The sequence below is a fragment of the Bufo bufo genome, chromosome 5 (assembly GCF_905171765.1).
Source record: "Bufo bufo chromosome 5, aBufBuf1.1, whole genome shotgun sequence".
Classification (NCBI taxonomy): Eukaryota; Metazoa; Chordata; class Amphibia; order Anura; family Bufonidae; genus Bufo; species Bufo bufo.
In genome coordinates, this window is record NC_053393.1 from 10,295,399 (window position 1) to 10,312,559 (window position 17,161).

The 17,161-nt window shown below is 43.1% G+C and overlaps 1 protein-coding gene across 1 annotated transcript in view; it reads left to right on the plus strand.

Moving 5' to 3' along the window:
• Positions 1–332: 332 nt before the first annotated feature.
• The window catches only part of LOC121002848 (cytochrome P450 2C23-like), a 327,503-nt gene continuing 310,674 nt past the window's right edge, over positions 333–17,161 (plus strand). Inside the window, exon 1 of the mRNA XM_040434458.1 lies at positions 333–508. Coding sequence (XP_040290392.1) covers positions 335–508 — 174 coding nt within the window. The 5' untranslated portion in view covers positions 333–334. The remainder of the gene's footprint in view (positions 509–17,161) is intronic.

A 17,161-nucleotide genomic window follows, 5' to 3' on the forward strand; every position in this document is an offset into this window, starting at 1 on the left:
GGTGCCCATACGGATAGGAGTTAGGGCCAGGAGCAGGGTTTTATAGGTGGTGACCCTTTTCCTTCCCTAGCGGTGAGGCCTAGTGTCTTTTCCCTTCCTTCTTGTTGTCTTTTGGTGTTCTCCCCTACTACATCCGTGACATTAATTTCCTATAATTTCTATATTTTCTATCGATGACCAGCAAATATTGTGTCACCCAGACAGAAACAATTCCACAGATACAATCCAACACAATTCCCTGTGGGAATACTGTAGTGAGATATTTGACTTCAGAGATCTCTGAGCACAAAGATGGAATTACTAATCCCATTCTCTGTTTCTAATCACAGGAGCCATGGAGCTGACCACCATCCTCGCTCTTTCTATCGTCCTCTTCCTCACTGTCTATATTCTTCTATCATGGTCCAGACTGAACAGATACAAGTCACTGCCTCCCGGACCTACTCCAGTTCCTCTGCTAGGGACTCCCCAGTACATGGACTTTAGAGACCCCAAGATCTATCTAAAGGTAAGTGTCAACAAGGAGACATGAGGCAGTGTATGTTGGGTATTGCAGATACAACATACAATAGTAATTGGTTCCTGGATGACTGTTGTATTGTAAATGTTGTAGATTTTGTTGTGTTTTTTATCTTGTATCTCTAATGCCCCAAAATGTCCCAACATAATAAGAAAAAAGATTATTCACTGCAAACAACTGTACAGATTTAAAACACAAGGTCAATCACATTCTTACCAACGTTCAGGCTGGTAAAATTGGGGCATCCAAAACCCTGCCCACTTACAGGTGGGGTCTTCATTAGTTCTATCCATTTCCAGCCCGGGACAGATTGAAAATCAGGGGCAGTCCCTGCAAATTCGGTACAGTTAGCAACTGTTCAATGAGCAGCCTTATTGTTTGTGTAGAGCAAGCGGATTGACCTGGCCCAGTGAAATCAGTGGCATAACTAGAAAGTGCAGGGCCGTATTGCAAATGTTTGAATGCCTCCAGCATCTTCCTTGCTACATGCCCTTGCCTTGGCTAGGTATGACCGCACACCCTCACCACACAATTCCCACACTCACTCAGTAATTATGCCCCCTTAGTGCCCCCACACAATAGTTATGCCCCTCTTACATTAGTTCTACTCACTTAGTGCGCCCACACAGTAGTTAAGCCCCCTGAATGCCCCCAATACGGTAGTGCTGCCCCCTTACTGCTCCCACACAGTATTTGTATGATGCAGTGACACAATTGCACCAGCATACTAGGAGAGTGCACAGGCCAAGGACAGGCTCAAGAATGAATGTTGGTCTGCACATTCTTCTACTCAGCCCAGCAGCCTATATGATATAGCTACATCTTGTCTGCAAGGGAGAGCACAGGCCCGGTGCACAGGACATAGAACTGTTCTCGATATGGTCCATAATATAAAAGAATTAACCACTTAGTGATGAAGTCTGATTGAGCCTTAATGAAATATTCTCATATGAGACAATGGAGGCATATATGTCCCCATTTTCTGATAGGTGCGCGTCCCACCGCTGGGACTAGCTCTATGCCCCTATTGTCTCAGATGATACAACCCCTAAAATGACAAAGCCTGTGTTGTTTTAGCAGAGAATAAATAAGTAAAGGCTTTTGCACATCCAAGTGATTCTGAGTACTTAACTTAGGTGGTAAAATTTGACATATACAATTTAGGTATTGTGAGGCAGTGACAGGTCTCATAGCTGCTAGGGGCGATTTATGGCAGGAGTTTCCATGTCTTTCCCATCAGTCATCAGGACTGAGGCAGCACCAGGTGCCACAATCAGTCTGGGATAAGAGCCCAGCCCAGACTGTCAGTCAGTGAGTTCTGCTGGAGGCTCTGTAAGAGTGGTCTCAGCAGGGCTAGGTGATAGACTGAACTTTGGGGGACTCCGCGAGGTCTGGGAAACGATGGTCGCAAGGTCAGAGTCGGCAGGACTGCTATACCCATTCACCCTTAACGTATTCATCTAGGGGTGTAAGATATTAATGCTAAGCAGGTGGAAAAAAATAAAATAAAAAATAAACAAAAAAGATAAAGATAATTTTCAATATTTTTTTGCGTACAGAGCACATAACTAGAAATGAGCGAAGTTGACGAAGTGGAATTCGATCCGAATTTCAGGAAAAATTCGATTCACACCAAATTAAAATTTCCTCACGCTTCTTGGTAACGAATTGGATTTTTTCCTAAAATGGCTGCTGCACAGACCTATATAGCCTCAGCCATCTTTAAATCAGCCATTTTCCAGTGTACTTAGTGCAGGGAGAGACGTCAACAGACGCAAGGACAGTGATAGGAAAGACTTCATTGTGCTAAAAAAACTATTTACAAGTTCAGGGAAAGATTAGTCAAGGTGAAGGGAAAGGATAGGGAGGAATCATCTACACTATAGGGAGAGAGCAGGGACCAATAGGAGAGTGTACAGCCTGGGTAATAGGAGCGATTCTATTGCACCTTGCTTCACTAATTGGGGATCCAAATTGCAGTTATACTGCTGCTTTTAGGTTGTTTGCACTATATGAGACATCAGTAATTCCAGCAAATCTTGCTTTTGATTGCCATTTACAGGGTATATTAATAGGAAAGATATGTATGTCCTTTTAGCCACCCTGCATTGATTTTACATTGTTAACTTTTTTTTGGGGGGATATATTAATAGAGAGAAAAAATAAAAAAATGTACTTGCTATATTATAAGGAAATATACATACATCGCATTAGCCGTTCTGCGGTGAATTGTGATTGTTATATTTCTTTGTTTGGAGTGTAGTAAGAGGAAAAAGTATCCGAATTGTGATATTTTTATTTCTTTATTTTTTTGGGAGGGAGTCATTGGTCCACTCTGTGGTCTCCTCATGCTGTTCCCACCCTCCCCATTCCATGACTGGGCCACTATTTTGCCTTTTTGGCCTGGTTGACATCATCATTTATTTGACCCTTCTGATCTGTCAGAAGGAAGGAAAATGAGATGCACAACAGATCCTGTCTGTGTATCAGCTGTAAGGCCTGTATGGTTCCATCAGAATTGGCTTATGATTTGGTAGCCAAAAGCAGGAGTACAAAACACAGAAGACATGCAAATATTCCATTCACTTGTCATCTCTGTTTTGGATCCACTCCTGGTTTTTTGGCATTAGCAATACTGATGGATTTTTGACCAAATGCTGACCGAGTTAAAGCGGATGCTCCACAGACAGGATCCGTTCTTTTGGGTGTTATTGTTCTGACGGATCAGAGGAAGGGCAAAATAATCAGTGACGTCAAGACAAACTTACTGCTGACTCTGTCAGGGGGGCTCTACTTGTACAGTATACGCGTTTAATAGAATAGGTTCTGTAGACATCTATGTGGAATCAGCTGATGACGGTGTAAATGGAGTGCGCTCTTTCACGTTACAGTAGGATCTTGGGCCTCTGCACGGTTTTTATAACTGGCGCTAATATAGACCTGTAAGGCTGAGTTAATACTTGACTTATTTGTTCAGTTCTGGCCCTGTGACTGCCCAAATAAGTAAAGTTTGCAGTGATTCTAAGAGCGACGCCTGTCATCTGCATCATGTTATATGGACACACAGTATTGTTTCTCTACCACAGAAGACTCCCTATGCGTATTACTGTAAGGCACAGTGTTCTACACCGCTATACAGGCACAGTGTTCTACACCGCTATAAAGGCACAGTATTCTACACCGCTATACAGGCACAGTGTTCTACACCCCTATACAGGCACAGTGTTCTACACCGCTATACAGGCACAGTGTTCTATACACCACTATACAGGCACAGTGTTCTACATCACTATACAGGCACAGTGTTCTACACCACTATACAGGCACAGTGTTCTATACACCCCTATACAGGCACAGTGTTCTACACCACTATACAGGCACAGTGTTCTACACCGCTATACAGGCACAGTGTTCTACACCGCTATACAGGCACAGTGTTCTACACCCCTATACAGGCACAGTGTTCTACACCACTATACAGGCACAGTGTTCTACACCACTATACAGGCACAGTGTTCTACACCACTATACAGGCACAGTGTTCTACACCACTATACAGGCACAGTGTTCTACACCACTATACAGGCACATTGTTCTACACCACTATACAGGCACAGTGTTCTACACCACTACAGGGAGTGCAGAATTATTAGGCAAGTTGTATTTTTGAGGATTAATTTTATTATTGAACAACAACCATGTTCTCAATGAACCCAAAAAACTCATTAATATCAAAGCTGAATATTTTTGGAAGTAGTTTTTAGTTTGTTTTTAGTTTTAGCTATTTTAGGGGGATATCTGTGTGTGCAGGTGACTATTACTGTGCATAATTATTAGGCAACAAAAAACAAATATATACCCATTTCAATTATTTATTTTTACCAGTGAAACCAATATAACATCTCAACATTCACAAATATACATTTCTGACATTCAAAAACAAAACAAAAACAAATCAGTGACCAATATAGCCACCTTTCTTTGCAAGGACACTCAAAAGCCTGCCATCCATGGATTCTGTCAGTGTTTTGATCTGTTCACCATCAACATTGCGTGCAGCAGCAACCACAGCCTCCCAGACACTGTTCAGAGAGGTGTACTGTTTTCCCTCCTTGTAAATCTCACATTTGATGATGGACCACAGGTTCTCAATGGGGTTCAGATCAGGTGAACAAGGAGGCCATGTCATTAGATTTTCTTCTTTTATACCCTTTCTTGCCAGCCACGCTGTGGAGTACTTGGACGCGTGTGATGTAGCATTGTCCTGCATGAAAATCATGTTTTTCTTGAAGGATGCAGACTTCTTCCTGTACCACTGCTTGAAGAAGGTGTCTTCCAGAAACTGGCAGTAGGACTGGGAGTTGAGCTTGACTCCATCCTCAACCCGAAAAGGCCCCACAAGCTCATCTTTGATGATACCAGCCCAAACCAGTACTCCACCTCCACCTTGCTGGCGTCTGAGTTGGACTGGAGCTCTCTGCCCTTTACCAATCCAGCCACGGGCCCATCCATCTGGCCCATCAAGACTCACTCTCATTTCATCAGTCCATAAAACCTTAGAAAAATCAGTCTTGAGATATTTCTTGGCCCAGTCTTGACGTTTCAGCTTGTGTGTCTTGTTCAGTGGTGGTCGTCTTTCAGCCTTTCTTACCTTGGCCATGTCTCTGAGTATTGCACACCTTGTGCTTTTGGGCACTCCAGTGATGTTGCAGCTCTGAAATATGGCCAAACTGGTGGCAAGTGGCATCTTGGCAGCTGCACGCTTGACTTTTCTCAGTTCATGGGCAGTTATTTCGCGCCTTGGTTTTTCCACAAGCTTCTTGCGACCCTGTTGACTATTTTGAATGAAACGCTTGATTGTTCGATGATAACGCTTCAGAAGCTTTGCAATTTTAAGAGTGCTGCATCCCTCTGCAAGATATCTCACTATTTTTGACTTTTCTGAGCCTGTCAAGTCCTTCTTTTGACCCATTTTGCCAAAGGAAAGGAAGTTGCCTAATAATTATGCACACCTAATATAGGGTGTTGATGTCATTAGACCACACCCCTTCTCATTACAGAGATGCACATCACCTAATATGCTTAATTGGTAGTAGGCTTTCGAGCCTATACAGCTTGGAGAAAGACAACATGCATAAAGAGGATGATGTGGTCAAAATACTCATTTGCCCAATAATTCTGCACGCAGTGTATAAATGCTCTCTGCAGCCAGGAAATAGCTGTTTTTAACGCGATTCGCCACAAATAAAGTCAGATCGAACTGAATCTTTTTTGAAAATTCGGAGAACTGACCGAATCAAATTTTTGAGAAATTCGCTCATCTCTAGTCTTGACACACGGCATTGTTTCAGGCCTCATTGCAGACTTGTAATAGTGTTGTATTAGAAGAAAAGACCGGCACTCACTGTTATCTTCTTGCGAACTTAGGCTTTATTCGTCACATGTAAAGTACAATTCTGTGACACGCGTTTCGGCTCACAATCCGAGCCTTTCTCAAACAGATATGGCATATACACAGTACCACGAACACAATTTAAATAGACCGCCACGGCGGAAGTGACATCAGGTCACCATAGTAATCAATTAACAAAAAGAAACAGAAACACGTGAGAGAACAGCCCAACTGCAGCAGCATCAATCAAGACAACATTACTTTATCATGTGTGGAACTCTCCAAAAATTGAACCAAAGTCAGATGATGCGGTTGGGGGTTCATCACGTTTTCTGAAAAGATAAAGAAAAAGACAATATATGAGCAATAGAATTGGAGATTACAGGAAGCTATTGAGATCATACTCCCGATTCAATCCCTTGGGTTCAAGTGTCTGCAGTGTATGAATCCAATACGCTTCACGCTTTTTTAACATTTTAATCCTGTCACACCCTCTGCGTGGTTGCGGCACATATTCAATGATCTGAAAACGCAATTGTGCAATATTGTGGTTGCAGCGATTAAAGTGGTAGGGAATTGGTAAAAGTAAATTATTTTTGCGTATTGTAGACTTGTGTTTAGAAAAGCGATCCTTCACCCGCATAGAAGTCTCTCCTATATATAGGAGTCCACACGGACATTTCAATAGATACACTATAAAATTACTGTTACATGTGAAGAACCCCTTAACGGGAAACTGCTTTCCCGTATGGGGGTGTGAAAAAAATTCCCCTCTAATCACACTTGAACAGTGTATACATCCCAAGCAGGGAAATGTACCCTTTCTTGGGGTAGACAAAGTCTGTTGTCGCTTTTCAATTTGACTGCTGCCCACGTCAGCCCGTACCACCATGTCGCGAATATTCTTATTGCGTTTATAACAAATTAAAGGAGAAATTTAAGAGTCCTCCTTTAATTTGTTATAAACGCAATAAGAATATTCGCGACATGGTGGTACGGGCTGATGTGGGCAGCAGTCAAATTGAAAAGCGACAACAGACTTTGTCTACCCCAAGAAAGGGTACATTTCCCCGCTTGGGATGTATACACTGTTTAAGTGTGATTATAAGCTGTGCACTTATAAGGGAGGCAGATTTCTAAAAAGGCAATATCATGATACAGTAATGTGAATGGAATTACAGTAACAGCTTTGTGTGGCAGGACATAGTCATAAAAAAATGAAATTTGAAAATTAGGAAAACAAATCAGGAAAGCTCAAATTTGTCCTAATGTCTGAAAAAAAAAAATAGCTCCACAACCCATCCCCAAATTATCCCTCCCTCCCTCCCTGGAAAGCCCACAAACAAAACAGGAAATGAAAATACTGTAAACTGTCTTCCTGAAAAGACCCCCCCCCCACCCTTTTTGGTATTTAATAAAATTAATAATTAGCAACCATATGTTACATTTCAAAACAGGGGTAATTGCAGAGGTCTGGTTGTGATGGGCAACTGGGGCAGTAAAATTGGGTATCACTCCTCCTTCTATGTTTGCTACTTATCCGGCATAGTTTCTAAGGATATTTATGGGTGGCAGTGGCAGGGATGGAGTGATGGAAGTAGCGTTCTGAAAGCCTTCGAACGTCCTGAGATTCAAAGGCTTGTCCAGGGGGACTCAAACAGGAGACTATCAACCACTTTCTCCGGGAAGTCGAGGAAGCAGAGCATTCCTTGGGGCTTTTTAAATAAAACAAAGCCATCATAGGTTGCAATCTGAATGGGATAGGCCCTGTTATTCCATTTCACCAGGTAGGGTTGAAGCACCTGGTCCTAGAGGTCTACACCTCCCATACATTTATTATAGTCTGTCACACAGACTGGTTTGAATTTGTCAGCAGTAGTGATGAGAGGCAGGGGTCATATTCGAATTCGCGATATTTCGCGAATATTTAGTCGAATATTCGTCGAATATTCGCAATTTAGAATATTCGTTATATTCTACGAATTTTTTTACTCAAAATCGGCAAGGTAATGATCGTGTAATATGCAAATTTTCGTATTAAAATTTTAGAATTTTCGAATTTTTATTGCAAATTTTTCAACTTTTAGACAAAGAATATTATAGCACTATATTAGCTAATTTGCTCTATATTCGTTTTTTTTGAATATTCGCTATATTGCTATAACTTTGTTTTTTCGAATATTCGTAATATTCTAAAACAAGAATATATAGCAATATAGCGAATATTCGAAAAAAACGAATATAGAGCAATTTAGCTAATATAGTGCTATAATCTTCTTTGTCTAATAGTTGTAATTTTTTTCTCATCTGCAGTTCAGATTGGAAAAAAATTACAACTATAAAAAAAAAATTATAGCACTATATTAGCTAAATTGCACTATATTCGTTTTTTTTTAAATATTCGCTATATTGCTAAAACAAGAATATATAGCAATATAGCGAATATTCGAAAAAAAAAGAATATAGAGCAAAATTCGCAAACAACACTACTCCTAAAGTCAAGTATATTGCAGCCTTCTTATTGGCCCACAAGCTAGAAGCAGGGAGGGATCATGTGTATGATTAAAAAAAAAAAAAATTATATGAAAAAATAAATAAAATAAAAAAATTGAATATTCGAAATTACGAATATATATCACTATATTTGAAATATTCGCAAATTTTCGAAGTACCTATATTCGCGATAAAAATTCGAAATTCGAATATTCGTGATCAACACTAGTCAGCAGTAGCCCCCCTCTCTTTAACTGCCACTGTGATGTCTGCATGTAGACATCCTTCCACTTCACTGTAAGCAGCTGGACACTTGCAAGAGCGAAGGATGTTCCTCTCTCCAAACGCTTGGACACCAGCTGTTGTGGGTATCCCACTCTATTTTAGGGACTGTCCCACAAGCCCCTGTTTTTGTAGCATGGAGGACTTTAAAAAGGGGGATACTGGTGTAAAAATTATCGGTGTAAACGTGGTACCCTTTGTGTAGGAATGGCACCAATAGATCCCACACAATTTTTCCTGATCTCACAATAATTTCGGGGCAACCTGGGGGTAGTCTCTGCCTTCAAATACAGACAGACCGCTGGTGTAGCCTTGCAGCCTTATTGTGCTCTCGCACATCTTATATAATTTTACCCCCTATCTGGCAAGCTTGGAGGGAATAAACTGACGGAAGAAAAGGCGGCCTTTAAAACAAAAAAATTATTCATCAACAGACACATTTTTATCTGGGGTATATAATTTTAAGAATGAATCCCTAACAAAGGAAATAAGGCATCTACATACACTGCTCAAAAAAATAAAGGGAACACTTAAACAACACAATGTAACTCCAAGTCAATCACACTTCTGTGAAATCAAACGGTCCACTTAGGAAGCAACACTGAGTGACAATCAATTTCACATGCTGTTGTGCAAATGGGATAGACAACAGGTGGAAATTATAGGCAATTAGCAAGACACCCCCAATAAAGGAGTGGTCCGGCAGGTGGTGACCACAGACCACTTCTCAGTTCCTATGCTTCCTGGCTGATGTTTTGATCACTTTTGAATGCTGGCGGTGCTTTCACTTTAGTGGTAGCATGAGACGGAGTCTACAACCCACACAAGTGGCTCAGGTAGTGCAGCTTATCCAGGATGGCACATCAATGTGAGCTGTGGCAAGAAGGTTTGCTATGTCTGTCAGCGTAGTGTCCAGAGCATGGAGGCGCTACCAGGAGACAGGCCAGCATATCAGGAGACGTGGAGGAGGCCATAGGAGGGCAACAACCCAGCAGCAGGACCGCTACCTCCGCCTTTGTGCAAGGAGGAACAGGAGGAGCACTGCCAGAGCCCTGCAAAATTACCTCCAGCAGGCCACAAATGTGCATGTGTCTGCTCAAACGGTCAGAAACAGACTCCACGAGGGCGATATGAGGGCCCGACGTCCACAGGTGGGGGTTGTGCTTACAGCCCAACACCGTGCAGGACGTTTGGCATTTGCCAGAGAACACCAAGATTGGCAAATTCGCCACTGGCGCCCTGTGCTCTTCACAGAAGAAAGCAGGTTCACACTGAGCACATGTGACAGACGTGACAGAGTCTGGAGACGCCATGGAGAACGTTCTGCTGCCTGCAACATCCTCCAGCATGACCGGTTTGGCATTGGGTCAGTAATGGTGTGGGGTGGCATTTCTTTGGAGGGCCGCACAGCCCTCCATGTGCTCGCCAGAGGTAGCCTGACTGCCATTAGGTACCGAGATGAGATCCTCCGACCCCTTGTGAGACCATATGCTGGTGCGGTTGGCCCTGGGTTCCTCCTAATGCAAGACAATGCTAGACCTCATGTGGCTGGAGTGTGTCAGCAGTTCCTACAAGACGAAGGCATTGATGCTATGGACTGGCCCGCCCGTTCCCCAGACCTGAATCCAATTGAGCACATCTGGGACATCATGTCTCGCTCTATCCACCAACGTCACGTTGCACCACAGACTGTCTAGGAGTTGGCAGATGCTTTAGTCCAGGTCTGGCAGGAGATCCCTCAGGAGACCGTCCGCCACCTCATCAGGAGCATGCACAGGCGTTGTAGGGTGGTCATACAGGCACGTGGAGGCCACACACACTACTGAGCCTCATTTTGACTTGTTTTAAGGACATTACATCAAAGTTGGATCAGCCTGTAGTGTGTTTTTCCACTTTAATTTGAGTGTGACTCCAAATCCAGACCTCCATGGGTTGAAAAATTTGATTTCCATTTTTTTATTTTTGTGTGATTTTGTTGTCAGCACATTCAACTATGTAAAGAACAAAGTATTTCAGAAGAATATTTAATTAACTCAGATCTAGGATGTGTTATTTTTGTGTATATTTAGCCAGTCATAGGCTGGGTCAGTTCTGGGTTTGGGGACATAACTGCTGCAAAATCAGGGCATCTCTACCTTTACTCTCTCCTGCCAGAGCTGCTGGCATATTCACTTTGCATGTGAATTCAGTCACCGCCACCATCTTTGTTTACAGGGTGGAGGGGGGTGAGGATCGGGACCCAGCTTTCCTTTATCGGGACACTGGAGAGCCAAATCCTGGTACTGGAGACCTTCTCCCTCCTCTCACCTCCGCTGCCGGCATTTTCGGATGATCAGTGAACACTGATTTAGGTGGATCAATCGGGAAGGGGTTACATTTGTGCAACACAGTAAAAACTCTGCAGCTGTTGATCTCATTTGTATTGTTATATTATATAATGGCTAAAAAGCAGCCCTTTAATTCTACCATGCGATCTGTGCACAATGTGAATCCAGGCACACCTAAAATGCCTAGTAGAAAATAGGAAAAGCACGACTTGATACATTTTTTTCCCCCCGCTAATGCTACTCGTAATACAAGTACAAGCTAGGAGGTTAAACATAGAAACACAGAATGTGTCGGCAGATAAGAACCATTTGGCCCATCTAGTCTGCCCAATAAAGGTGGATTTGCAACAAGACCATGATGTTGCTACCTTCTCAGCAGATTGATATTCTATGTACTGGAATGGAGCAGGGAGAGTCTGTACTTCACATTAGCTGAAATGCTGGGTCACCTTTCTATGGATTCACAATCCCCACAAATGGTGGATGACACAATTGGATGGAATAAAATACTATGGCAATTCATATCCGTGTGCCATGATCCTTTCTTTATGTTTATTATCCTTTCCAGACAGCAGCAACCCGTGGTGACACCTCTCCTGCACTGGTCCTTGTTGCACTCTTCCTCTATGGTATCCAGAGGACCCATCAAGGATATAACCAAATATATGAGAAAACAACACTCAGATCTATTTAACCTTAAGCGTACCTGAGTTTTCAAAAGTTTGCATAATAGCTGTGTTTCATTGTAGAATCATAACTGTGAAGGGGCAGGTCTTCCTCAGACATATTATCCCATGTTTCAGCTGCATAGCTAGATGCATATCTCTCTCTAGAAGAAAGCCTCTCCCTTCTGTGGAATCTGCCATCACTGTCCTGCTGTGACGGAAAAAATAAACTAGGGGAGTGGCTCCCCCTGGTGGTGAGATTGAACCGTGCACCACCAGTCCATTTACCATGTGCTTTTAATCAGATAGCTTGTACAGCTGTATTCTGCCCAGCCCATACTGCAGGCTCACAGCCTGGGAGAGGCATGCGTAGGATACAGCTTGGTACTACTTTGCCCACATTGTAGGCTGTAAGCCCAGGAGAGGCATGTTAGAGTAGGACCCATCTGATTAGAAGCGACCTTGACGACCGGTAGATGGGCCCGAAATAATTTTGATCAATTATATTCGCAAAGAGCTTCTAGCTGCTTTTGCAGTAAGTATGACCACCAAGCATTTATTCTTTCAGTGTTTGCTTATATCTTTGTGCAATTGACTAGCAGAGTGCTGTTACCTGTAGTTCTACTTGTCCTGCTGTGACGTCCTTTTGCCTTACTTCCCACTAGGTTTGTTTTCTTCCCGGGAGCTCAGAAAGCTGAGAGAGATATATCAGGCTCATAGGCACAGAGGATCAAGTGAAGATTATGTCCCATGGATTATTTCTTTTAATTAATTTCACTATATATTTTTTAGGAAATATAAAACAACCAATAAACTATGTACATACAGTGCTGCCAATAATTATTCATACCCCTGGCAAATTTTGACTTAAAGTTACTTTTATTCAACCAGCAAGTAATTTTTTGACGGGAAATGACATAGGTGTCTCCCAAAAGATAATAAGACGATGTACATTATTGTGGGGGGAAAGCATTTCTCAGCTTTTATTTACATTTGAGCAAAAAGTGTCCAGTCCAAAATTATTCATACCCTTCTTAATAATCAATAGAAAAGCCTTTATTGGCTATTACAGCAATTGCAGACTAGCTTTTTTCATGTCTCCACAGTTATTTTTGCCCATTCATCTTTAGCAATGAGCTCCAAATCTTTCAGGTTGGAGGGTCTTCTTGCCATCACTCTGATCTTTAGCTCCCTCCACAGATTCTCAATTGGATTCAAGTCTGGACTCTGGCTGGACCCATGGGCGTCCGCAGTAGGGGGCAAGGGGGGGCAAGTGTCCCCCCCCCCGGAAATATTGCCCCCCCGAGCTGCTCAGAAGTGGGGGGGCGGCGGCAGGGCACAGGGAGATGAGCGCTTCCATTGTGGAAGCGCTCATCTCCATAGTCATCTGTATCGCCGTCCTCAGGACAGCGATACAGATGACTGTGCTGAGGCAGGGGAGGGAGAGGAGTGTCCCTTTCCCTTGCTCTGATAGGCTGCAGGCACTAGGCCGGCAGCCGATCAGAGGCCGGCGCAGGCGGCGTGATGACATCATCACGCCGCCTGAGCCGTACAGCGCGGGACACAAGCCGGAAGAGGCCTGCATCGCATCGCTGCCAAGGAGGTAAGTATAAGTGTTTATTTTTTTTGTGTACAATACTGGTGGCTACTGGCACATAATGGGGGTCTCTGGCTACTGGCACATAATGGAGATCTCTGGCTACTGGCACATAATGGGGATCTCTGGCTACTGGCACATAATGGGGATCTCTGGCTACTGGCACATAATGGGGGTCTCTGGCTACTGGCACATAATGGGGGGCTGTCATTACTGGCACATAATGGGGGCTGTCATTACTGGCACATAATGGGGGCCGTTATTACTGGCACATGATGGGGGGCTGTTATTACTGGCACATGATGGGGGGCTGTTATTACTGGCACATGATGGGGGGCTGTTATTACTGGCACATTGTTTGGGGCACTATAGGGGCATCTACTTAGGCCACAAAGAAGGGGTGTTTATATGGGGGCTCTGTACAGTAGAATTTTATACTGGGATACATTATGGTGGGTACTATGAGGAAGGGGGGGGAGTACTATGGGGTCATCTACGGGGGGCACTAAGAAGGGGTATTTTATACTTGCAAATTATGGGGGACACTGAGGGCATCTACTGGGGCATTTTATACTGGTACATTATGGGGGGCACTAGGAGGAAGGGGGGAGAGGAGCACTATGGAGGCATTTACTTGGGGCACTATATTAGGGGTATTTTATACTGGTACATTATGGGGGCACTATGGGGACATTAGCTCAACTGGGGGCATTACAAGGGGGTATTTTCTGCACTGTCACATTATAAGTAGAATTATTTCTACTGGGGGGCATTATGGTGGGCTTTATTACTCCCACATGGTATGACCCCCTAGTAGCAGCACCAGCCTCTCCCTGCTCTGCTATCCCTCTGCCCCTTCTCCAAATCCTTATTATGAAATCTTTCTCATTAGGATAAAACACAACATCAGCTCCGCCGAGCCCCCGGCCAAGTGTTGAAGTGGTGTCCGAGATCCCCAAGGGCCAAGTAATTGTAAGTTTTCATGTGAAATATGTTTATGTTATACACATATAGCCTACACTGTGCCACACAATATACAGTATACCGCTACATTGTGTAGTCTGTTCTATAAGCACCATTGTTTTGTGGCGGCGGACAGAAAAAAATCTGGAAGTGCCCCTCCCGAGACCAGGCTCTGGATCCGCCACTGCACAGCTCATGCGTTATTATACTTTGTGATAATGAATATGCCCCTCCCCTTCATTACATTCTCAGAAACAAGCAGAGCATGAATGTCAATAAAATTACGCCCAGACCACTCCAAAACATTAATGTTGTTGTCTGCTAACCATTTCTTCACCACTTTTGCTGTGTGTTTTGGGTCATTGTCATGCTGAAATGTCCACTGGTGCCCAAGGCCGAGTGGCTCTGCAGAATTTCTTATGTTGTCGTTTAGAATCCTCATGTATTGCTCTTTTTTCATGGTGCCATTTATTGTGATTAGGTTCCCTGGTCCATTGGCTGAAAAAAACAAAAAACAAAAGCATTAGGTTCCCACCACCATGTTTGACAGTGGGGATGGTGTTCTTTGGGTTGAAGGCTTCTCCTTTTTTACGCCAAATGAGGGAAACCTCATTGTAACCAAATAATTCAATTTTTGTTTCATCTGACCATAACACAGAAGACCAGAAGTCTTCTTCTTTGTCCAGATGAGCTTTTGCAAAGGCCAAGCAAATTTTTGTGTGCCTTATTGTCATGCCCTGCTCGGACGGTGTGCGGAGGTCTGTCAGATTGGCAGCACGTGTCTAACCTTTTGTTTTTTTTGCAATCATGCTGGATCTGCCTTCCTTCAGGTGCTCTGGGTGGGGTCATTGGCTTAAATAGCCTTCAATCCCAGAGGGCCGTGCGGGTTATAGAATTCAGTCTGGCCTTGGATTCAAGGAAGGAAGGATTGTCTGTTCCAGCTCAGATAAGTTTGGTTTCTGTTTGTGTTGTTTGCAGTCTAGGCTATTTGTGTGTCTTCTGCCCCTTCTCCCCTTTCACCATCTCAGGGATTCTAGGGTGTTTGCAGTCCAGGCACGAGGACACATCATTCCTACCATCAAGGTCTGAATGTGGGCTTAGCAGCATAGGGAGAGAAGTCAGGGATGTGCTAGGAGGTGACCTTTCCCCAGCATCTAGCCTAGACACTTGTGTATTTGGTTGTCTGTGTATCTGAGATCCTGTCCGCCGTGACACTTATCTGGAAAAGTGGCAACCTCCTTGGTCTGCATTGTGCAGTGTCCGTTGGATTGTCTGCCTTGAGACATTGCCACCAGCAGAGCAGATTCACCAGGATGGCCTTGGTGGTGATCCTTGGATTCTTTTTCACCTTTTTCACCCTCTCTAACTATCCTCCTGGCCAGCACAGGTGTCACTTTTGGCTTCCGACCACGTCCTCTGAGATTTTCCACAGTGCGGAACATCTTGTATTTTTTGCTCAAATGTAAATAAAAGCTGAGAATTTTTTTTCCCACAATAATGTACATCGTCTTATTATCTTTTGGGAGACACCTATGTCATTTCCTGTCAAAAAATTATTTGCTGGTTGAATAAAAGTAACTTTAAGTAAAAATTTGCCAGGGGTTATGAATAATTATGGGCAGCACTGTAAATCATAAATTAATTGGTATCACAAAAATATTTGCAGGTGTTAAGAAATTTAGTGAAAAATCCAAGGGGCATAATTGTCAATTGATCTGATTTATACTTTTTTATGCATCCCGATAAAAATAAAAATGTCCCAATCTTCCCAAAGACACTATTCAGCTGAGGAGGCATACGCCCTCATTGCTTCCGATACTGATACAGCCAGCAACAGGAAAGAGGATTCCTCTTGTCCTCTTCCTCCTCATCATCCAATGATGAGGGACCCTTAAAGGCTATTTACCAATTTTTATGATTGCATTTTACTCATTTTGGGCTAAAAGAATATTTTATTAATTGGTTTTAATTAGTGTTGAGCGAGCATGCTCGGCCGAACTGCTGTTCGGCTCGAGCATCGCTATGCTCAGCACATTGCAGTGCTCGTCATTAGACTCATAGTCTAATAGTCTTGTCATAAGACTATGAAACCAATAGATGGCGCTGTTAATAAGTCATGAACAGCACAATCTGTTGTTTCATAGTCTTATGACAAGAGTATTAGTCTATGAGTCTTATGACAAGACTATTAGTGCTACACAGTGTGTGGACTCTGTTGAGCAGGGTGCCCCACTTAGTAGCGCCCCAACAAGATGAACTGCACCATATATTGGTTTCATAGTCTTATGACAAGACTAATAATCTTGTCATAAGACTATGAAACCAATAGATGGAGCTGTTCATGAGTAGTGTAAATCGCAAATTTTCCATGCAAATGAATTTTCAGCTGAAAAACAAGGCAGATTCTGCTCATTTGAATGTCTTTCTCATATGCCCATGTTTATGCAAATGAGTTTTTACGTGAAAAAACTGTATAGAAAGGTTATTGATATTCATCTAGGTGCGCAGGTCCACCCAAGCCATCCAACAGATGTGAAGCAACTTTGAGGCTTACTGGCTCTCAGTCAGATGAGAGCTGGTTTGGAATGTCTCCTAGTGCACAAGATTGCCATTGTAAGTTATGCTGACTGTTATCTGTCTCATGGATAGATTGTTGGCTTTCACATACCTGGCTGTTGGCATATAGCCTTTGTGTGGTTGTCTATTGTATGTCATAGATAATAGGAGTCCAAGACGCATCCAGCCATCCTCTTAATGCTGTTTCCAAACCATTTTAATGGGTTTTCCATCAATTTCTAACTTTTTTTTGTGAACCAGAGACCCTATTCCCTTCCGAGCACGGGGTGCCTGGGGTTCTCTCATGAACTTCCATTATGCTCGAGTGCTCAGTAGACAATATTTAGGTAATACGGAAGTAAAATA